The sequence below is a fragment of the Lepidochelys olivacea genome (assembly GCF_965140295.1).
Source record: "Lepidochelys olivacea isolate rLepOli2 genome assembly, chromosome: 5".
NCBI lineage: Eukaryota > Metazoa > Chordata > Testudines > Cheloniidae > Lepidochelys > Lepidochelys olivacea.
In genome coordinates, this window is record NC_140415.1 from 22,113,054 (window position 1) to 22,137,287 (window position 24,234).

General features: G+C 40.0%; 1 protein-coding gene and 1 long non-coding RNA gene across 3 annotated transcripts in view; one reads left to right on the forward strand and one right to left on the reverse strand.

Moving 5' to 3' along the window:
• MALT1 (MALT1 paracaspase) overlaps window positions 1-24,234 on the forward strand; it is an 80,336-nt gene that overhangs the window by 19,287 nt on the left and 36,815 nt on the right. Inside the window, exons 4-9 of one of the 2 annotated variants that reach the window (XM_084629501.1) lie at window positions 1,335-1,485; window positions 11,952-12,130; window positions 13,758-13,854; window positions 14,645-14,677; window positions 17,099-17,125; window positions 22,669-22,701. In XM_084629501.1, coding sequence (XP_084485627.1) covers window positions 1,335-1,485; window positions 11,952-12,130; window positions 13,758-13,854; window positions 14,645-14,677; window positions 17,099-17,125; window positions 22,669-22,701 — 520 coding nt within the window. The remainder of the gene's footprint in view (window positions 1-1,334; window positions 1,486-11,951; window positions 12,131-13,757; window positions 13,855-14,644; window positions 14,678-17,098; window positions 17,126-22,668; window positions 22,702-24,234) is intronic. The other variant, XM_084629502.1, reaches the window with a different exon arrangement.
• LOC311521250 lies at window positions 1,445-3,737 on the reverse strand. Its single transcript, XR_014711833.1, has 3 exons — window positions 3,701-3,737; window positions 2,349-2,530; window positions 1,445-1,529 (listed from the first exon to the last, which is right to left on the reverse strand). It is a non-coding gene; the product is annotated as an uncharacterized lncRNA (long non-coding RNA).

Below are 24,234 nucleotides of genomic sequence, written 5' to 3' on the forward strand. Positions count from 1 at the left end.
TGTAACAACTTCCAGTTGCTATAGCACTAGAACATGTTGGAACTGGTCACCTAGAACTGAAGGGCTGAAGGCTTAAAGTGAGCATGTCACAAATATGACCAATAAAATAAATTGTTGAAGTGGGTCTGAGTTGATATCCCCAAGCAGGGCCATCCTTACCTATATGCAAAGTACACAGCTACGTAGGGCACCAGGAAACTTGGGGCACCAAATTTCCTGATGCCCTGCGCAGCTGCATGCTGGTCCAGCCCCAGCCCCGCCTCTTTCCCAGGCCCCCTGCCCCAGCCCCGCCTCTTCCCACCCCTGCTTCACCCCAGCCCTGCCCTGACTCCACCCCTTCCCTAAAGCCCCCGCCCTGCTCTGCTCCAGCCCTGCCTCTTCCCACCGCTGAGGAGTGTAGCAGGGCTGGGCCTGCGCTCACCGGCAGCGGGAAGTGCAGGGACCCAGCCCCAGTCGCGCCACCAGTGACTGCTGGGGAGTGGTTCCCCCCACGCCCCAAGACAGCCCCTCCCACCCCCGCAGAGGCCTGTCCCCCCCTGCAGGGGGGCTGCGTAGGGCCCCAGAATAGCTAGGGATGGCCCTATTCCCAGGGGCGTGCAAAATGGGGGAAAACAGCGGCACAGGCCACTCCAATAATCAGCAGGGTCACAGAGTGAGTTCTTCTGGCCCCAGGACCACTGCGGCTGAAGGAGGTATTAGCTCCTGCTGGAGGAGCTCTGCTGTCCCTGCTGTGTCCGCCCTCTCTTTTGCTATAATGAACCTCTGGCTATAATGGTCAAATGGCTTGGATCCCCAGGGGTTTGTTATGGCGAGAGTGTGCTGTCTTTTCTCATAACATCATGTGCTTAACGTGTCCCTCCAAAAGCGGTCAAATTTAAATTCCTGCACCCGCCCCATATTCCTATAGCCTGAGTAGCATTCCGCAGTTAAAAAGGAACACAACTTTTCTCCAATGCCCCCCACCCCACCCCTTATCCAGGTGTATCTTCCTGTAAGAGGAATGCCTATTGATGAACTCTTACATTAGCAATGATATTAAAGTCCATTTTTAAGATCTAGTGTTAGATCACTTTTAGGCCTTAAGCAACATGTTAAATTAGTTTGATCCAGATAGAGATTGTCTCCAAGTTACTAAAATGTGTATAATAATTGCACTATTTACTATACAGTTTTGATTCTTATCTGCTAAAGGTAAATTTATTTTCATGTGTAGTCTTTTGCTGCACTAGTAGTCAGGAGTACTGTCCTTGCTAGAAACAAATATTCTAATGTTTACCCCAAACCAGCACCAGTCAGTCTAAGTTAAGTTTTTCTGTGGCTCATATGTAACACAGGTTCCACATGGGACTTCCCCAGAGTTGATTTTTAACCCAGTGAGTGTAAATGATTCTGGGTTTTACATCTGTCGAGTGAACAGCGATTCTTCCTTTGTGTTCAGTCGGTGGGCACAACTGGACGTTTGTGATCTCCAGGGAGTGTCTTATGGTGAGTTGCAAATGCCTTTCACAATGGGGCCCCTCTGTTCAGATCTGGGGGTGGGGAAGATGAACCAGATCATAATTCAGTAGGCTTAAAGTAAATACGCATCTGACAAATTCAGTCTGCTATGTAAGTGTCTTTGACTTGCTGTAACGACTTAATTAGCTAAAGCCCAGATTATGGCCCTGCACTCATGATTATACAAGTTAGTGAAGTGGGTGTTTTATGCCTCACTGCCTTGTGCTGGCTACCCATATCACGGCATATAGAGACGGAGGGAAAACGGGTTCTGCAGAGCTTGCTATGTATTGTTGTTCCCCCCCAAAGTAGGTGGGAATGGTAGAATAGGTGTAGCCTTGACTCCATCCCTCCCAATGTGCCTGCCAGGCTTCAGCATAGTGTGCTGGCACATCAGCAGACATGTGCTGCACCAAATATAGACCTAGAACAGTCTCTACACCCTCTCCAGAGCAGTAGAGAAATTGAGAGGGAGATTAATTTATGAACTAGTCCTAACACACAGTACTTAGGAGAATATAAACCGATGTGTGGAGTGGTAAGTTTAAAAAAAAAAAGTGACAATGTAGACAAGTATTTTTTTGCATCCAGTGTTTGTCTATTTTATAAACTGAGTAAAATAAAGAGTTAGTATTTTCTGTGTGACTAGAATTCTTGTAAGTTTACAACTAAACAGTTAATTATACTAATGATAGATAGTCAGGTAAGTCACAGATATGGTTCACATTTACCTGTGGTAGGAAAATCATGCATAAATTACGTAATGTTAATGTGGAAAACAAGAATGCAGGAAGAAAGGAATAAATAAAGGGGAAGAGAAAACTAAGATGCAAAGATTAAAATCTGCTCACTTGTATCCATTTAGTTGCTACCAAAGTTGAGGAGAGTGTGCAGGCTTTCTTTTATTTGCAGTCCACTTTATAGGCCTTATTGTGCTAACACCATTCATTGCTTCCAGTTTCAGAGGCTGTGTGGTTTTGGTGGTTATTTTGGTAGGGTAGTCCATAGAACTTTTGTAATGACAGTTGTTCATCTGTAACAAATAGCAACATTTTTACTGTTTGTTAACGGCCTTGCTTGGAAGTTTTGGCATTTCACTGAGCCTACTGATGAGGTGAAATGTGCAAAGTTAAAAAAGCAAGCAAATCGTCTTCAATCTGTAAAGAGAGAATTTATTTTACTTTATTATGCAACTCATAGGCGGTACTTTCCTGTAGGCTTTTTGAACTACAGGAGTGTTCTGCTTACAATGTTACTCCAGACAGGAGAAGAGTGTAGGGAACACTGATCAAACTTTTACTAATGTTGCAAGGACTAATGCTAAAACAGAGACCTTTTTAACATCTGAAATTAAAGAATTATTCAATTTGATATTATCTGAACAATTGTCTTCTCCCACTTCACCAAAAGTGCAGCTATTTTTTAACAGTCTTAAATCATCCTGATTGTAACATTGGCTCCCATAGACCGTGAACTGGGTCATGGCTATTTAGTAAAACTGCAGAGAGAAACTAACTGCCCCTCACGCAAAAAAAAACAGAAAAAAACAACACAAGTGTTTCACCTAAGTAACACAAGTTCTGACGATTAAAGGGCAATGGATATATATATAGTCAAGGTTCCTTCCCCACTCTGAACTCTAGGGTACAGATGTGGGGACCTACATGAAGAGCCCCCTAAGCTTATTTTTACCAGCTTAGGTTAAAACTTCTCCAAGGTACAAACTGTTTTATCTTTTTCCCCTGGACTTTATTGCTGCCACCACCAAATGTCTAACAAATATATAATAGGGAAAGAGCCCACTTGGAAACGTCTTTCCCCCCAAAATCCTCCCAAACCCTACACCCCCTTTCCTGGGGAAGGCTTGATAAAAATCCTCACCAATTTGCATAGGTGAACACAGACCCAAATCCTTGGATCTTAAGAACAAATGAAAAAGCAATCAGTTTCTTAAAAGAAGAATTTTAATTGGAGAAAAAGTAAAAGAATCACCTCTATAAAATTAGGATGGTAAATACCTTACAGGGTAATCAGATTCAAAACACAGAGAATCCCTCTAGGCAAAACCTTAAGTTACAAAAAGACACAAAAACAGGAATATACATTCCATTCAGCACAACTTATTTTATCAGCCATTTAAACAAAACAGAATCTAATGCATCTCTAACTAGATTGCTTATTAACTCTTTACAGGAGTTATGACCTGCATTCCTGCTCTGGTCCTGGCAAAAGCAACACACAGACAGAGAGAACACTTTGTTTCCTCCCCCCAGCTTTGAAAGTCTCTTGTCTCCTCATTGGTCATTTTGGTCAGGTGCTAGCAAGGTTAGCTTTAGCTTCTTAACCCTTTACAGGTGAAAGGGTTTTTTCCTCTGGCCAGGAGGGATTTAAAGGTGGTTAGCCTTCCCTTTATATTTATGACATATATAATATGAGAGAGGCACGAAGAGATTAGATTATCAGTAAATGTCTGTAAGCATTGATTTCATTGTACACAAAAAAGTTAACAAATTTATAGAGGCAAAGTAAGAAGAATGCTACTTGAGAACTTAGAATTTGATTTAAGGATATTTACTTTGTATATTTTGACATGTGATGTTGAGAAATTGATGTTGACAAATTGTTTTTTAGTGATTATAAAGCTTAAACTTTTTGAATCGCAAAGTCTACTGTAATTAATAATTATCTGACCTCCCCCAATTTCCTGGAACTATGAACATTTAAATTGATGAAAAAAATGCTTAAAACCCCATAATTTTTGCAGAACTGTGAAACTAAGATAGAGAAAAATAAAAAAGCTTACAAAAAACATTGATATAGCCATTGAAATTATTAAAAAAAAAATTGAATTCTGCCAAGCCTGGATAGATACAAATAGAAAGCAATGCACTGTATCGCATTGGCAACAAAACATTAACATTCTTTTCTCCTCTTTCCCCCTCTCCGATGAAATTAAAGTCACAATGAAGTTTTATTTAACAGATGTATATGTGTCTAAAGCAAGAAGCCTGTGAGAGGAGGGGGATGGCTAGCTTTTAGCGCCTTTAGTGTTTTCCAGACATTGTAAGATATAATGAGGCAACAAACTGAGCCTACGGGGCTGGGAAGAAGTCTAGGCGCAGTGGTGCTGGAATCCAGAAGGATCTTTATTCAGCTTTCCTTATATAATACCATGTGCTTATATAGTGACTTTACTCAGTATGTATGTGGCCCTTATACTTGCCAGCTGGCATTTTCAAAGGCTAATAGGAGTTAGGGATGTAAAATATTAACCAATTAACTGTCTTGTTGGTAAGGTGTTCTGGTTAACATTTAAACTCCGGCTGCCCCCCATCCCCCGTGCCATGGGTCCTGACTGCCACCTCCCCCCCGTGCCACAGGTCCTCCCCGCCACCGGCCCCATGCCCGCCGCCAGCCCCAGGGCAGGAGCTGGGCACGTGGGACGGCAGCCAGGACTCCAAGCATGGGCCCAGCAGTGAGTGGAGTCTCTAGGCACTGGGGTAGCAGCCAAGATCCTTGGCGCCTGGGGAGGCAGCAGAGCCTAACAGTTAAATGTTTAAATGGTACAATTTTAATACTTTAAACGCTTACTTTTTTTAAATGTTATTTAGATCCCTAATGGGAGTTGGACACCTGATTTCCTTAGGCCTTTTTGAAAACCTCCACTTGCAACTTTACCTAAGAAATGTTTTCCATCCATTCCCCTAACCCTGCTCCACCGGAGGGTAGAAAGGACAAACCTTGCACCATTTCTGTATCTTAAGCTAAGCAACTGAGGTGCCATCCATTGGGCTCTGATTAAATTTAAATAAGAAATAATGAACCCAAAGAAGGAGGCAGCAACTCTCAATGGCCCTGGGTTGGCATGTTTGCTGCACTCCTACTACTTTTATTTGTTGAGCAGTCAGGACATAAACACCCAGGAAGGAGGCTTTGAACCCCTCTGTTTACAACTGATGCTAACCCTTACTAATTCTTTGACTAGTTAGAGAAGCAGTTTGACTTGGATTTTGTGGGACATTGGATAAATGGTAATTTCTGCAGCTGCAGAATTGCAGCAAATGAACGCTGGTTATGACTCTAGAATTTGTAGCATGTGTGGTACAACTGTTTTGCCTCCCATCATCCACACACGGGGAGACATAGTTTAAATCTGTACCAACCCAAGGAACTTGGAAACATACAGATGTCTGTTAGGTCAAGAGGTGACAGAACTCTGCAATCAAAGTGTCCGAAACAACAAACCACTGCAAGCTGATATAAAGTACTAAATTGTCAGTGTGACTTCCTCACATAGGTGTATGTTTCTGCAGTTCAATAACACTAGTAATAGTGTGTTTCTGCAGTTCAATAACACTAGCAATAGACTTAGCAAATTTTAAGTTGACCAGTGTTGAAAGTTGGATGGTAAGCCTGTCAGCCTTTACAGTAGCTCATTTCCTTCCTCAACAGTGAGCTTTGCATGGGGAGATCATAAAAAGTAATAGAATGTGCAGACTAAGGGGAAACCAGTCGTCCTCCACAGCCATTGAGAGTCCCTTGACAATGGTCCTGAATGTTATGGATGGTTTTGGGTTTTTTTTCCCCTATGCAAAGGGGAGACTGGCTGTGAGGGTCCATGTCGGGGTTGCTCACAACCTGTGTAATGGAGAACCTTCAGTGACAGTTGCTCTGGTCTTCAAAGGTAATCTGAAAAAGGGAAACCCACTTTGTGTTGTTTTATTTCCTTTTGGCATATATAAAGAAAGCCTGAAGGTCTGTATGGCTTTTACAGGGGTAAAATGCTTTTTTGTTTTTTGTTTTTTTTTTTGTTTAATCGTGTTTCAAGAATAGCCAGTCCTACCTTCTCTTTTTACTGGAGTTCTAAGAGCACAAGGGGGAGCTTTCTAAACTGATTGTTTGTCAGGCATCTGAGAAGTTAATAAAAACAATTTGCCTAAAAATTCCTTCCCATCACAATTGTTCGAGTTTCACCTCCTTTCAGAGTTTCTGTCCTGCAGGAAATTCTGAGATTTTTAAACTTTGGTTTTGTCCCAAATCAGGACAAAGTCAATATTTGAAATTATTACAAAAATATTTCATTTGCACTTTATGAAAAGGAAACCTGTTGCTCTTTTGTTTATATTATCTCAAAAGAGTAAGTCAAAAGAAAATGTTTTGATAATTTCATCAAAATTTTCACAGGAAGTTAATACATTTCTGTGGAGGTTGGGGATTCCCTGAGTCCAGACCAGATCCCAACCCAAATTATTTATGATGCTCTCCCCCTGTTTGTACCACATGAGGCGTTCTCCAAACAAAAGAAAGGTCCATTTCTCTCTCTTTCCCTTGCGTAAGAAAGAGAAATCACAGGAAAAGAAAGGCAAAGCTTGCCTGTCTCTAGTCAGGTAGTCTTTCTGGGGTCAGCCCTTTGGGGCTTGCCTTTTCAGCTGGTCTACCTCCAGTACCTCCTCTTGGGGCATCTGGTTTATCAGCTGGTCCACGCAGTTTCAGGGGTGGCTAAGGCCTGCAAGTATCTCTCTTGGCTGATTTCTGTCTGTGGTCAGCAATCTCTGAGGTATAGCAGCCTTCTTGCAGCAGGTTTTCCCTTTTTAAGCTCTTCCCCCCACACCCGCCCAATCCATGCAGGGGAAGCCTTACAGGATGCCTTGTTAAGGCTGAACTAGGCTCGTTAGACTCCTCTCCACCAAAGTGAGACTTCACAGTTCCCAGAAATGTTTCAATTTTGTCAAATTGATACTTTCTGATGGAAAACAGTTCTGTCAGTAAATTTTCAGCCAGCGCTACCTCCTTTGCACCAAGGAAGCCATAATTTTGTTTGCTCTCTAGTTATTAATCAGCTTTCTGGAAAATCAGAGTAGATGAGATCTGATTTTCTAATGCAGAATACTAGGACTTGGGCCTTTCTTTCAATCTTTTTTCTGGGATGCCCATAAGAGATTTCAATGGAGTACTCAACTGCTATTCAAAGAGGGCAATTTTTGTTTTCCTTTGCAGATCACCTTAAGGAAAGAAATTGGAGGTTCTGACTTAATTCCCCCCAAAATGTGAAAATTAGTTGAAGCTTCTAGTTAGTCTTTAACTCTCTTATCTCTTGCTCGAGCATATATTTTGTAGGATCTCTGAAATACAGCGTGCTGTACACGCTGTGTTGCTCGGACATTGTAGAATGGGACAAAGGGAGTCAATGCATACAATACATATTGTTATGAGCTCTTAATCCACAAGTGATTGTCAGGTTAGATGCCAACATGTGTCTGCATATTCTGTACCTTAAATTTAAACACATTGAGATGACAGGTTTCAGAGTAGCAGCTGTGTTAGTCTGTATCAGAGAGTACTTGTGGCACCTTAGAGACTAACAAATTTATTAGAGCATAAGCTTTCGTGGGCTACATCCCACTTCATCGGATGCATTGAATGGAACATATAGTAAGAGGATATATACACATACAGAGAAGGTGGAATTTGCCATACAAACTGTAAGAGGCTAATTAATTAAGATGAGCTATTATCAGCATGACATGAGTGACCACACAAGCTTCATGATGTTTTCTTTCTGGGAAAGTCTGCACTTGCTACCGTGGGTTTTTTTGTTTTACCAGACATCCCATGCATATTTAAATTCCTCACAGTGAAGTTGCTTCTGTATATACAATAGAAATGTATTTAATCTCAATATTTTATCAGTTTCTATATTAATATATTTGTGAACACAGTTTTGTTTAGGAAGAAACTTTATCTAGGAGTCAGAACAAAGAGGTGAGTGGTGTTTATAAAGCACTTCTAGTACTATAGAAGAGCCCATTAATTCTGTTGTTGTTAATAGATTCACTGTCAAACTTGGCTATTTGAATTAAACAAATATTGACACGCTAAACTTGGTGACAATATTGCAGTTTCACTGTAACCCCCTAAAATGTTCACTGCCAGCCATCTGCAGCAACATAAACTGGTGGTGAGAGGAATTTAGTTCATGCATGCACATCCCTGCAGGCAGGTCAGGGGCTGCCATGCAACTCTTCACAATCACCATTGAGAGAGTGAAGAGGGTATAAGTAAATAGTCCAAAAGTGTAACTTCCATTGCTTTATATTTAAACCACTAATCCTGAAATCTACAGAATGCATTTCTCAGGTAGCCACACTGTTAACCATTTAATTTTTAAATCCCTCTCTCCAGTTTTAAATGTCTTTCAGATAATAGCTTTGTGCTAAGAAGCATCTAATATATAAATATATCAAATAAGTATTGAGGATGAAACAGGAAGACTCGGTTTTGGTTATACAAAACCATGTCAGCTAGGTTTTGGGGTCTTGTAAAAATAAACCCGGAGTTGTTTGAATCTGGATTTAATTTTATGTGAACCACAACAATGTAGGCAAGCAGGCAAGTTGTGTCCTGGATTAGGGTTTTTTGTTTTTAACCGAAAAAAACAAAATCCTATGTTTGGTTTACCTGTAATCAAAATATTTTATGTTGGTAATGCTTACTCTTGTTTCATTGAAAGTCAAAACCAGCAAATAAAGCCAACAGTAGCATATCCTTAAAGCATAATATACTCCACTGCACTGAAAATATACTTTGGGGGCACCAAAAGGGTCAGAATCTGAACTGCAGCTGGTTTCTGTGGCAAACAGTTGTAGTTCTGCTTCAGCAACAACAGCTGTCAAAGTTTCAGAGTTAAGATGCTGATCCCTGCATGCTGTGGTGGTAGTACATCATGAGCATTCAATTTGTAACACTGGAGGAGCTTCCTACAGAAGAGCATTCAGCCTTGAATATTCCGTAGTTGAATTAATGTCCTATAATAGATCACAAAGTGGTACTGGGGCTTATAACATTGTTGGGAGTTGTCAACTAACGCTATTAAATATAGTGTTATGTGTTCAGGTAAACAGAACTTATGGGAGACATTTCAGTGGTGGTACACTTCTTTTTAGATGCTGAACACGTCCTCAGTGAAATCTTCTATCTAAATCTCACTCTAAGAATCCTTTAACAGGTATAGCTGCAGTTGATAAAATATATACATAAAAGCATACTGAAAGTTATATGTTGGAAACATATACTACTGATCCCAATTGTGGGAGATGCAGAGCTGCATCTACAATGTACTAAGTCCCTTAAACCTCCTAATGACTTCAACAGGAGCTAAGGGTGCTGAGAAGCTTGCAGAAAGTACTCAAAATCAGGTCCTTAACAGTATTATTTCCAATATGAATTGCAAAGAAAAATCTGGATAAAAGGAGGATTGGTTTTCCAATCCTCCAGCAGTGCATGCTGGTCCCTAGAGGAAAGAGTGATTATCTGTTGTTTGCAATATTAACTTTTCTGTCTATTCGCTGTATGTATTAACATAGAGAGAGTTCAGTTTGGACTGCTATGAATAATGGACCAGATCCTCAGCTGGTGTAAAGTGGTGCAGCTTTATTGACTTCGGTGGTGATACACCAAGTGAGAATCTGGCCCATAAATTGAATGAATCAATTTTGTTACATATGGAGCCAAAATAATACTTTCCTGCCACACTTATGTAGAAATTGATAACTGACAAATATATATCAACCATTTTCCAGTATGAAGATTATGATCAAAGTTGTATTAAATGAACTCTGTTATGTTACCCCTCTTTTCCCATCTGGATTGTGAGATAATGATTTTATTGCTTTTTGCTTATGTCAGTCTTAATCTTTGCTGGCAAAGCCGATTGGTCTTATGGTGTTGAGGATTGTTCCAACACGTTCATTTTTCTGGCAATGTCGCTAACCAGTTTGTGTAGTGATATTGTAAGTTTTGCCTACTGTTGTTTAGATGAGGGGTACATCAAAAAGTGAGTGAGACGGGAAATAAAGTGAAGCTGGAAAATATGTAATCACTAAGGGCCAAGATTTTAAAAACTGACTAGTAATTTTTGGGTGCCTCAATTTTTGGATGCCTACAACTTTAAATGCCTTAAAGAGGCCTGGTTTTCAGAGGGTGGAGGCTTGGCACTTTCTGGAAATCAGACCCTGTCAACCAAATATAAAGGGACCCAAAATCACAAGTCATTTTTTAAAACATTGGTTTAAATTGGATAGTCTATAGACTGGTAACAGTCTTCATTGGTGCTATGTAGACAGAATAGCAGTAAACATACTGTAGAGTAATGGCTCAGTCTTTTGAGTCCTTTGTGCAAAACTCTCACTAAAATCAGTGGAATTTTATTCATGAAAGGCTTGTTGCATTTGGCCCTGTGTGTGATGAACAGCGAGGTATCAAAACTGGCTTTACTATCTTATTGATGACTAAATTTAGGAATGTAAAACATGAATGGGAAGAGGAATTAATTTTTTGAACCATGTCTTTTCAAAGAGGGAATGTTTTCAAATATGCCTTCCATGTTTACTCATTGTTGAAAATGAGGGGATCTCATTTCAGCTGAGGATGGAGTAATATATTTGGGATATAATATAGTTGGCCAGAAAGATTTTCAAGTTACCTGAAGGATTGAAAGGTTAAGTCTCATTAAACCCCTATCTACTGTTACACAATCTTACCGGAGTAGTGTCCAGGATGGCTTTTCATCTTGGTCTGATCTAGAAATGGTGTCCCCTTCAGTAGGATGCAGCTCTCATTATTGTTATCCCCACCCTGTCACTTAGATTAGATTACTGCAGCGTACGTGTATTACACTTTAAATCTATTTGGAAACAGAAGATGAAACAGAATACAGTGGTTCAGTGCTTTATCTTGCTGTGAGCACATGATATTGGTGTTCTTGAACCCTCACTGACTGCCTTTGAGTTTTGGGTGGATGTCCAAGTTTTGGTTTTGACTTGCCAAGCCCTAAATATCTTGAGTCCTCCCTACCTGAAAGAGGCACTTTTCCCATGCCATACTACTGTAGTTGTGATCCACAGAGGTATTAGAGTCCTTGGTTTTATTAGAGAGGCAGCTGCTCTCAGTTGTGAGGGTCCCTAATTTGCTCTTTCTCCTTTCTCCATTCCAAAATCGTCTGAATTTGCTGCTGTTTAGGGCATGCTGCAAAGCCCTTCTGTTTGAGCAGAAGTCTGGAACAGGCTGAGGTTTGGGGTCTCTGTGTGCAGTATTTTTGTTGTAGGTGGTTAGGATGATGTGGGAGCAGAGCTGGGGCAAGTCTGGTTGTTGATGATCTGATTTGTATGGAAAAGGTTAATGGTTTGTTTTCACTGTATTTTTAAGGTCCTTAGGCACTACTGTAATAAACATTATTAATAATAATAGTTTGTCACAGTCTAGAGACTAGGAGAGGTACCTCCTTATATGGTGAAATTGAAGTAAATAAAAGGCAAACTAATCATTCTCCACCTCTCTTTGTCTCAGACTCTCCCCTATTTAAGACAGAGCAGTAAAAAAGCTTGGGCTTGCTTCTCAGTGAATTCTTTTTGTATGTGTGTTTTTTCTCTCTCTTTCTTGTTTTTTTTAAATTTAAGGAAGCTTGGTTGGTTTGCCTGAAAACAAGATACATATCTGCATTCAGCCCCAATCACAAAACCTGATGGTAGGGGACACATTGGTTCTAGAGTGTGGTGCTGTTGGAAACCCAGTTCCTCATTACCAGTGGTTCAGAAATGGACTTCTGTTGACAAATGGGAACAGAAAGGTATATAAGGTAAGTAATTGAGGGGTTAAACTAATTTAACCACTTTTATCTTAGTTATTTGCCTCAGAGACTTTAAATTATAAGAATCATTTAGCCATGAGATAGCATAAGAACACTTTCAATTTTTTGGTGTCCCATTGCTAGTATTTCCATAGTAGTTTTGAGTCCCTTTGGAGAGCAGAGTTCTAAAATAAGTTTAATTAGGGGAACAGTGTCTCTGGTGGTATTAATTGGTTGGAGGCCATGGAAGATACTTTTGTATCCCAGGCTAGAGTGACTTTAATTTAACAGAAGGCTACAAAGAGATGTAGGATGCATTTATTGATTATATTTTGGACTAAATGTTTGCAGCACCTTTTCTCTATGCCATACCTGAGAATGTTGTATGTGGCAAATATTTTTCTCAACTCACCTGAGCTGTAGTATTCCATGCTTAATTAATCTCAGATCAGCAAGATAGATTTGTAGTAGGGTTGTCAGCAATTAAACAAATTAATCATGTGATTAAACAATAATAGAATACCATTTATTTAAATATTTGTGGATGTTTTCTAGATTTTCAAATATATTGATTTCAATTACAACACAGAATACAAAGTGTACAGTGCTCACTTTGTTTATTTTTGATTACAAATATTTGCACTGTAAAAACAAAAGAAACAGTATTTTTCAATTTACCTAATACAAGTACTGTAGTGCAATCACTTTATCATTAAAGTTGAATTTACGAATGTATAATTGTGTACAAAAATAACTGCATTCAAAAAGAAAACAATGTAATATCGTAGAGCCTGCAAGTTCACTCAGATGTTCCTGTTAACTGCTGGCAATGGCCCACCTTGATTATCACTACAAAAGGTTCCCCCCCACCCCACTCTCCTGCTGGTAACACCCATTTTTTCATGTTCTGTGTGTATATAAATCTCCTCACTGTGTTTTCCACTGAATGCATCCGATGAAGTGAGCTGTAGCTCATGAAAGCTCATGCTCACATAAATTGGTTAGTCTCTAAGGTGCCACTAAGGTGTGATTGGCTGAACAAGAATTAGGACTGAGTGGACTTTGTAGGCTCTGAAGTTTTCCATTGTTTTGTTTTTGAGTGCAGTTATGTAACCAAAAAAAATGTACATTTGTAAATTGCACCTTCACGACAAAGAGCATGCACTACAGTAGTTGTATGAGGTGAATTGAAAAATACTATTTCTTTTGTTTATCATTTTACAGTGCAAATATTTGTAATCAAAAATAATATACACTTTGATTTCAATTGTAACACAGAATACAATATATATGAAAACGTAGAAGAACATCCAAAATATTTAATAAATTTCAATTGGTATTCTATTGTTTAATAGTGCGATTAAAATGGTGATTAATCACGATTAATTTTTTTGAGTTAATTGCGTGAGTTAACTGCGATTAATCAAGAGCCCTGATTTGTGGTACAGCTCTTTGTCTCCAATCCTGCAACAAGCTTCATGCAGACAGATCCCTATGCTGCAGGATCAGGGCTTTTGTATTTGAAATCTTGTGAAGGATGTTTAGTCTTAATTTTTATGAATTTTTCCTTTTTATTGGTTTAACTGAAAATGCATTTTATATATTTTGAGATGTGTGGTTCTGATGCTTTATATAGGTGTCTTATGTGGACATGGAACAGCAGGGGACCTATTGGTGTCATGTGTTTAATGACCAAGACAATCAAGAAAGCAAGAAGATAGAAGTCATGATAGGTAATGGTTCTGTTCATTTGACGCATAATAAAAGCTGGTAAATAAACCCTGATGACTTGGCATTAGAATTCCTATTTGAAGCTTCCAGTGCATGGCCATGGACAAGTCACTTAATCTTTCTGTAACTCCAGTTTGCCCAGCACACAGGGATTTTTAGAAACTTAACATTTTTAAAGTGCTTAAAGATCCTCTGCTAGTATCTCTGTGCAATTTATCAAGTTTCTGAACATGCTAGTATATAGTGAAAAGTCATTCAGTTCATCTAGTTTGTGAACAAAAGATAGGGCCAGTGCTTTGACAAGAGAATGACCGGTCTGACTATTGAGATTTCACCTATAGAATTTTGGTGGTGGTGGTGACTGAGTTACAGTTGCTCACTTCCTTCATAAGCACAAATAGCACCAAGTGAAATTACCCACAGTGAAGGCAAATAAATGTATAATCCAGTTTGTTTGGGTGTGTGTGTGTATGTGTACACCTGCAAAAGGAACCTAGAGAGTGGGAAAAATATATTCTAATGATTTATAGACTGGTCTTTATAGGCACTGGAATTGTAAATATGAATTTAGACTTATGATAACTATTTATTTGTATTTTCACTCTAATATTGTATATACCTCAACTGTGGCAACCAAATTTTTTCAGTGCTAATACCAAGAGATGGAGCTGTTTAAAATATGAATATTTATCCATATTTAGCAGTACAGTTTGGCAGTAACTGCTGTCGTCTTCTGGTAGTATACCAATTGAGAGCATGAATTATACTCAGATTTTTCTCTTAAAATACAAGGAAGAAAAGCCATGGAAGTGGAATGCACGGAAGGTAAAGTAAATCTTTGGTTGTGGGTGGCTTTAAAAATAATCCTGAATGCTAGGAATTATGGAGATTGCTGGATCTATAACTACAATAGTGTGTGAAGTTGAAGGCTTTAATGTGCTCTAGCATATTGATTTGCAACATAATTTGATACTTATGTATGTGCTTCCCATTGCTCCTTTGCATCTGGTTCTATCATTTTAAACAAAATCATGAGCTACTTTCTTCATCTGTGCATCAAAAATATTTTGGTTCTGCACTATCGCCATGTGCAAAGCTTGAAAAATTTACCAGATTCTTATGAAACATGAGGGTGCTGGGATGTCTTCAGCTAGGCAAAGGGGTAACATCCTTGGGAAAAGCGCAGCTCCCTAGGCACCAGTGGCTGCTGATTCAGACCTAGTGTAAATTAGAGCAGCGGCAGTACTCTCATAACTTATGTTGGCTGGCAATGGCCTGTGCAAGCAGAGACTGCTGGAGTGTGTCCTCTGTGTTGGGGGTGGCATTGGGATGGTTCTGCCAGTTCTACACCAGCTTTATGCCTACACAAATGCCTTATGCCTTTATGCCTTTCTCCAGCTGTTCTATTAGGGCAGCTTTACTTCCTCTTTGCATTGCTTCATGGTACAGAGGGGATGTAATGAGAGCCAAGGATCAGGCCCTTAATGTCCATATCGTACCTTGACTACTTAAACTATACATTATTTATGGTATGCTTCTGTACAAAAGGAAATTTACTTAGAGATTTTAGGGAGATTTTATTTAACCTTTTCCAATCAAACCAGGCATAGCATAATTTTTAAAATATGTATATGTAGTAACTAAGGCTGTCAGTTAATCACAGTTAACTAAAGCAATTACTGCTCAACAAATTAATTAGATTAAAAAAAGTCACAATCACAGTTATAATCACACTGTTAAACAATAACAGAATACCAATTTAAATGTATTATAAATATTTTTGGATGTTTTCTTACATTTTCAAGTATATTGATTTCAGTTACAACAAAGAATACCAAGTGTATAGTGCTCACTTTATATTTTTATTTTTTATTACAAATATTTGCTCTGTAAAAAAAGATAAACAAATGAAATAGTATTTTTAAATTCACCTCATACAAATAGTGTAGTGCAGTCTCTTTATTGTGAACATGCAACTTACAAATGTAGATTTTTTTTTACATAACTGCACTTGAAAACAAAAAATGTAAAACTTAGGGGCTCCAAGTCCACTCAGTCCTACTTCTTGTTCAGCCAATTGCTAAGACAAACAAGTTTGTTTACATTTATGGGAGATAATGCTGCCCGTTTCGTCTTTACAATGTCACCTGAAAGTGAGAACAGCCATTCACACGGCACTTTTGTAGCTGGTGTTGCAAGGTATTTACGTGCTAGGTATGTGAAACATTTTTATGCCCCTTAATGCTTTGACCGCCATTCCAGAGGACATACTTCCATGCTGAATTTAAATTAGTATGCTATTATTGTTTAACTGCAATTAATTGTGACTGTTTTTTTTAAAATCGTTTGACAGCCCTAATATTAACAGGTACATTGGAAGAAACAGGGAAGAGTGCAATATTAAGCTATTATGAAGCATTTTTTCACCAATATACAGAGTTTGGATGAGGCCCTATGAACTAGTTCTGCCTATGTGAGGGGCCAAGTGCCAAAAGTAAATGGAACATGTAGGTGCTAAGTACCTTGCAGTATTGAGCCCTTTACACAGAATACCTTCAACGTCAGATTGGTCTTGTGTGGGCCCTCTGCTTTGGTGTGAGTCTAGAAGACTGTCTAGATTTCTCTGTCTCCGGGCACTTGAAATAAATTTTCCCTTAGCTCCCATTGAAATCCCTGAAATGAAAAATCAGAGAGTCCTGTGAATGTTTGACATTTCTGAAAATCATCCCAGAAATGTCTTTATTTATCTTTTTTAAATAAATATATTCTTGTTTAGTATGTTGCCATTTTAGAATGTTCATAAAAACAAATATCTTCAAATGTGTGATTCCGTCTGTTTTCTCACTTGTCATTAAAGCTGCTTGAATGTCTGTGGATTAATTCGGTGAAGTATATACTACATATTTTTCCCATTAGTGTTTCTGTTGTGTCTATTCCCTGATATAGACACTATAATGAAATCTGAGTACCGTAGCTAATCATATTTCGTATTTTGATGTAAATCAACTTGTAGTTTTTTGTTCTGTGTGTGCGGTGTAGTGGAAGCTTGTGAAGGGATAAATTTACTAAACTACAAAAATTCAGATTTTTTTTAAATAATTTGTCCAGGTTTTAGAGCTTGATTTTCTAGCCTTCAGCTTCTGTTAAATACAGAATACGATAGTTGATCATTTTTATAACCAATGTTTATTTTCCTTCTTGTTTGTCAAAACTGTAATTTCATTATTTTTATGTATTTCTCTACAGAAGAGTTAAGTAGTCTTGGAAAGCCTGGTAAGTAGCACACGTTTTGAAATAAATAGCTTTAATTTCAGATTTGAAATGTATATTAAAAACTGAATAGATCAGCGCTGCAAAATTTTAGTTATATTTGCATAGTCCAGGTGTATTAGATCTGGGGTTTTGATTCAGTCACACCATCAAGCTGTCCTGCAGTCACTCAAGAGCATGAGTACCAATCTCTGGGCAGACTGATAAGAAGCAGGGCACAAACCCCAAATTGGTTGTGAGTTCTATACTTAAATTTTGCCAATCCATTATCAAGTATAAACTCCTCAAGCATGATAACAGACTTAATATGGCGTCACGGACAGTCCTCTTGTGGACTCTGATCTATCTTGCCACCTAGGTAAGCTTATCTTTGTGATAGATGATCCCTTACATCAAATATCACAATAATATTTAGGTTTCAGAGTAGCAGCCATGTTAGTCTGTATTCGCAAAAAGAAAAGGAGTACTTGTGGCACCTTAGAGACTAACAAATTTATTTGAGCATAAGCTTTCGTGAGCTACAGCTCACTTCATCGGATGCTGTAGCTCACGAAAGCTTATGCTCAAATAAATTTGTTAGTCTCTAAGGTGCCACTAGTACTCCTTTTTCTTTTTAATAATATTTAGGTTACTCCCAGTCCCAAAGGACAAATCACTTACCCAGGTCATTTGCACTTTAGATATAACACCAAAGATAGCACTTGTAGCCAATGCTATAATAAACTATCTAAAGATTTATTAACTGGGAAAAGGAAATAAGCATTATTTACAAGTTTAAAGCAGGTAGATGTAGATACCCAAATGAGTTCCTATCTTAAGTTTCAAAAGGTAATAGAAGCTTTTATAATAAACATTATGTCCCTTAGGGCTAACCCGGGCTAAGCAGCTGGGGATGCCATGCTTATGCCTAGAAATCCTGCACCCCTAGAGCAGCAAAGAGATACAGTTTTTCTCCTTGTTAGGGCTTTTTTATTCTCCTCCCCCGCCCCCCTTCTGATTCAAGTTGCAAATTTAGCTGGTGAAAGGAATTCACTTGCACCTCTCCTTTTCATGGGGAAAGGGCGGGGGGAGGGGAGCAACAAAGTATTTTGTCCTCTAATGTTCTACAGTAGTTCGTATGCTGTTGATGGACCTTCTTTGTCAGGTGGGAGATAACGTCCTATTGGAGACTAGTTTTTCACTCTAGTTAATGTTTCTCTACTGTCTGATGACTTACATAGTTACAGAGGCTTATCATGCAAATGCTCAAATATTACCTTACAATATGGGATACAGATGATATTGTAAGTAAGATTGTTGCATGCAGCAATTTACAATTCAATGAAGCCTAAACACTATTCATATTTTTATAACTCTAATACCTATTTCATGAATATTAACACACAGGTGAACCAGACTGATTCCAGCTATATGTTTGTTAGTATCCAAGTGAGGCATGGGGACCTTGGCATAAATTGGCACCTGATTTGCCAGCGTTACACCTATATCTATTAAAAATGTTAACTGTCATGTTGAGGGCACTAAAATAAATTAGTATAATTTGAAGATAACCCAGCAAATCAGTTTATATAGTTGCAAAACTACAGCAAGCCACTTAATATTAAAAAATAAATCTGGTTTGTTTGTTTTTTGGCTTCCTGTATGTGACCTTTGTATTTGAGATGTTTCAATGTGATGCTGTTTTTAGCAGATTATCTGCTGCTAGAATGACAGGTTTCAGAGTACCAGCCGTGTTAGTCTGTATTCGCAAAAAGAAAAGGAGTACTTGTGGCACCTTAGAGACCAACCAATTTATTTGAGCATAAGCTTTCGTGAGCTACAGCTCACTTCATCGGATGCATACTGTGGAAAATACAGAAGATGTTCTTATACATACAAACCATGAAAAAATGGGTGTTTACCACTACAAAAGGTTTTCTCTCCCCCCACCCCACTCTCCTGCTGGTAATAGCTTATCTAAAGTGATCACTCTCCTTACAATGTGTATGATAATCAAGGTGGGCCATTTCCAGCACAAATCCAGGGTTTAACAAGAACGTCTGAGGAACAGTGGAGGGAGAGGTTTTAGTTGGGGGCTGAAGGTGATGGCTAGTGGCGTTCTGGTCACTTCAGCCCCCAACTATAACCTCTACAACCTATCCTGAAGGAGGACCCATCACTCTCACAAATCTTGGGAGACAGGCCAGTACTTGCCTACAGACAGCCCCCCCCAACCTGAAGCAAATTCTCACCAGCAACTACATACCACACAACAGAACCACTAACCCAGGAACCTATCCTTGCAACAAAGCCCATTGCCAATTGTGCCCACATATCTATTCAGGGGACACCATCACAGGGCCTAATAACATCAGCCACACTATCAGAGGCTCATTCACCTGCACATCTACCAATGTGATATATGCCATCATGTGCAAGCAATGCCCCTCTGCCATGTACATTGGTCAAACTGGACAGTCTCTACGTATCATAGAATCATAGAATATCAGGGTTGGAAGGGACCCCAGAAGGTCATCTAGTCCAACCCCCTGCTCGAAGCAGGACCAATTCCCAGTTAAGTCATCCCAGCCAGGGCTTTGTCAAGCCTGACCTTAAAAACCTCTAAGGAAGGAGATTCTACCACCTCCCTAAGTAACGCATTCCAGTGTTTCACCACCCTCATAGTGAAAAAGTTTTTCCTAATATCCAATCTAAACCTCCCCCACTGCAACTTGAGACCATTACTCCTCGTTCTGTCATCTGCTACCATTGAGAACAGTCTAGAGCCATCCTCTTTGGAACCCCCTTTCAGGTAGTTGAAAGCAGCTATCAAATCCCCCCTCATTCTTCTCTTCTGCAGACTAAACAATCCTCCCTCAGCCTCTCCTCATAAGTCATGTGTTCTAGACCCCTAATCATTTTTGTTGCCCTTCGCTGGACTCTCCCCAATTTATCCACATCCTTCTTGTAGTGTGGGGCCCAAAACTGGACACAGTACTCCAGATGAGGCCTCACCAATGTCGAATAGAGGGGAACGATCACGTCCCTCGATCTGCTCGCTATGCCCCTACTTATACATCCCAAAATGCCATTGGCCTTCTTGGCAACAAGGGCACACTGCTGACTCATATCCAGCTTCTCGTCCACTGTCACCCCTAGGTCCTTTTCCGCAGAACTGCTGCCTAGCCATTCGGCCCCTAGTCTGTAGCGGTGCATTGGATTCTTCCGTCCTAAGTGCAGGACCCTGCACTTATCCTTATTGAACCTCATCAGATTTCTTTTGGCCCAATCCTCCAATTTGTCTAGGTCCTTCTGTATCCTATCCCTCCCCTCCAGCGTATCTACCACTCCCAGTTTAGTATCATCCGCAAATTTGCTGAGAGTGTAATCCACACCATCCTCCAGATCATTTATGAAGATATTGAACAAAACCAGCCCCAGGACCGACCCCTGGGGCACTCCACTTGACACCGGCTGCCAACTAGACATGGAGCCATTGATCACTACCCGTTGAGCCCGACAATCTAGCCAGCTTTCTACCCACCTTATAGTGCATTCATCCAGCCCATACTTCCTTAACTTGCTGACAAGAATACTGTGGGAGACCATGTCAAAAGCTTTGCTAAAGTCAAGAAACAATACATCCACTGCTTTCCCTTCATCCACAGAACCAATAATCTCATCATAAAAGGCGATTAGATTAGTCAGGCATGACCTTCCCTTGGTGAATCCATGCTGGCTGTTCCTGATCACTTTCCTCTCATGCAAGTGCTTCAGGATTGATTCTTTGAGGACCTGCTCCATGATTTTTCCGGGGACTGAGGTGAGGCTGACTGGCCTGTAGTTCCCAGGATCTTCCTTCTTCCTTTTTTTAAAGATTGGCACTACATTAGCCTTTTTCCAGTCATCCGGGACTTCCCCCGTTCGCCACGAGTTTTCAAAGATAATGGCCAATGGATCTGCAATCACAGCCGCCAATTCCTTCAGCACTCTCGGATGCAACTCGTCCGACCCCATGGACTTGTGCACGTCCAGCTTTTCTAAATAGTCCCTAACCACCTCTATCTCCACAGAGGGCTGGCCATCTCTTCCCCATTTTGTGATGCCCAGCGTAAAAGAATAAATGGACACAAATCAGATGTCAAGAAGTATAACATTCATAATCCAGTCGGAGAACACTTCAATCTCTCTGGTCACACGATTACAGACATGAAAGTTGCGATATTACAACAGAAAAACTTCAAAACCAGACTCCAGGGAGAGCCTGCTGAATTGGAATTCATTTGCAAATTGGATACAATTAACTTAGGCTTGAATAGAGACTGGGAGTGGCTAAGTCATTATGCAAGGTAACCTATTTCCCTTTGTTTTTTCCTCCCCCCCGCCCCGCCCCTGTTCCTCAGATGTTCTTGTTAAACCCTGGATTTGTGCTGGAAATGGCCCACCTTGATCATCATACTCATTGTAAGGAGAGTGATCACTTTAGATAAGCTATTACCAGCAGGAGAGTGGGGTGGGGGGAGAGAAAACCTTTTGTAGTGGTAAACACCCATTTTTTCATGGTTTGTATGTATAAGAACATCTTCTGTACATTTTCTGTATTTTCCACAGTATGCATCCGATGAAGTGAGCTGTAGCTCACGAAAGCTTATGCTCAAAGAAATTGGTTAGTCTCTAAGGTGCCACAAGTACTCCTTTTTGCTGCTAAGAATGAAGTGTTACTGAGTTAAGGTGACTGGCTGCCAAACATAAAAATGGTTGTGATGATATAGTGTCAATCAAAGTAGAGATCAAATAATGTAATTTGATACACATTTGTTTGTGTTGGTGATTCAAATATTACTCCATTAGGAATTATCCCAGACACTGGTTCCCAAAAATGTCACATCATAAAGGCCATATAATTCCTGTGCTGGACACAGAAGACAGGTTTACTTTTGATTTACATTCCAAGAGAATCTATTGACAGGGTTGTCATGATATATGCATGTTAACAAAAGGGGTAGGCATTTCACCCACCTGTTATTCAGCACTGAATATCATTGTTAGCTCTTCCATACCACTGCAAGTGGTGAAATAAAAATTAAAGAATTTCAAGCAAAGCAAATTTCTAGCAAAGCAAAATTCTCAACCTTGCTAAATATAGAACATAACCCAACTCATGATCTGTTTGATTCCCTGCAATACATCTGATCAGAGAGGCTATACTGTACAGTATTTCAGATTTTATTGAAAATACTAACATGTAGTTTGTAAGATCAAAATCCACATTTCCTTGCCATCTCAGGTTCAGGGTGTAAAATCCCCCCCACCATACATATCCTACTAGAGCAAATGTGCTGGAGGTGGGAAATTAGGATAACAGCAAATAACTCATATTGCTAGGCATTAAGAGTGAAAACTTGTGCTGCAAAGTTAGAAAGGAAATAAAGACCACACCAAGCTATAGAAAAGAACTAGCTGAGATAGGGAGCTGTCTTAAATTAAACAAATGCACAACTTGTTTCTCTAATGTACACAACTACATTTGAAACTACTGATCCATGTTTTTCCTCTCTTTTAAATAGACCTTCAAGAGCAATCAGCTGACAGGCCTTCTGGTGAGTAGTTTCATATCCATGATAAATAATGTATATTCTGAACAAGAAATTGCTAGGGCAATACGTCTGCAGTATACTTAATGGCTATATTAAGAGAGGTATAAAAATCTCTGCAGCTTATTGGTTCTTTGGTTAGCAAACTTTAAGTATTTTAAATTAATTGGCATAGAATTGCCTTTCGGGTCTCATAATTTCTAGCTCCTTCTGTCTGTGGTCTCAACATGTATGTTGGTGCAGTATTTGAATGGTTTGACAATCTAAGATGGTAGAATTAGAATTGTTTCACACACAAGGTGGTTGTAATTTGTCCGATAAGTGAAAACTTTTGTCTCTTCCTCTATTTTTCCTTAGTATAGGACACCTGAGTTATAAATCTGTTTATTAGCACCGAATAGCTCACTGTATGAATCTCTCTGGTATTCCCTCATGCCTGCCTCTGTGTTACATGATCACCTATGCCTTCAGATTAAGGTGGAAAGCAAGGGTTTTTTTTTAATTAAATAAAAATAAACAACACAATAATAATAGGTGTTCCTCAGTCAGTACATGAATATCTTGGCTGCAACAAATACTTTCTGGTGGAAATGTGTGCGCACTGACTGCACACACACAAGGTTTGAGTGTCATGGTAAGTGTTGCAATACACTTATTAGATGAGTTCTGCCATACTTTACGAAAGATTAGGGTTGCCAACTTTCTAATTGCACAAAACCAAACATCCCTACCCCACCCCTACTCCTTCTCCAAGGCCCCACCCCTGCTTGCTCCATCCCCCTCCCTCCGTCAGTCGCTCTCCCTGACCCTCACTCATTTTCACTGAGCTGGGGTAGGGGGTTGGGGTGTAGGAGGGGGGTTAGGGCTCCGGCTGGTGGTGCGGGCTCTGGGGTGGGCCCCCGGGCATAAGGGGTTTGGGGTGTGGGAGAGGGGATGGGGCTGGTGCATGGGGTTGGAATGCAGCGGCGGTATGGGCTCTGGATTGGCGGTGTGGGCTCCAGGCCCCTGCAGCCCCTAGGTACAGTGGACGGCCAGGGAGGTTCAGGGTGTGGGCTCCAAGCCTCTTGCGCCCATAGGCACCACCTCTGTAGCTCCCATTGGTCATGGTTCCTGGCCAATGGGAGCTGCAGAGCCAGCACGGGAGCAGGGGCAGTCTGCAGAGCCTCCCTCCCTGCCTGCCCATGCGCCTAGGGGCTGTAAGGACCTGGCAGCCTCTTCTGGGAGCTGTGAGGAGCTAGGGCAGGCATGGAGCCTGCCTTAGCCCGGGACCCTTGCTGCACCATCGACTGGATGCCTGGCAACCCTACTAAAGGTATAATATGTTTCCTAACTTTATTGTGTGATTTTAATCTTGTAAGTAGAGATTGTTCTTCAAAGAAAAAAATAAGTGTGATGGGGAGAGAGAAGGTGAAAGGGGGTCTCTACACATTACAAGGGACCTATCTAATTGGGACATGTCATTTATTTATTTATTATTATTATTAACTTGAAACCACCCTGTTAGCACATCTGAACTTCCATCTTCTTGTAAAATCTTTC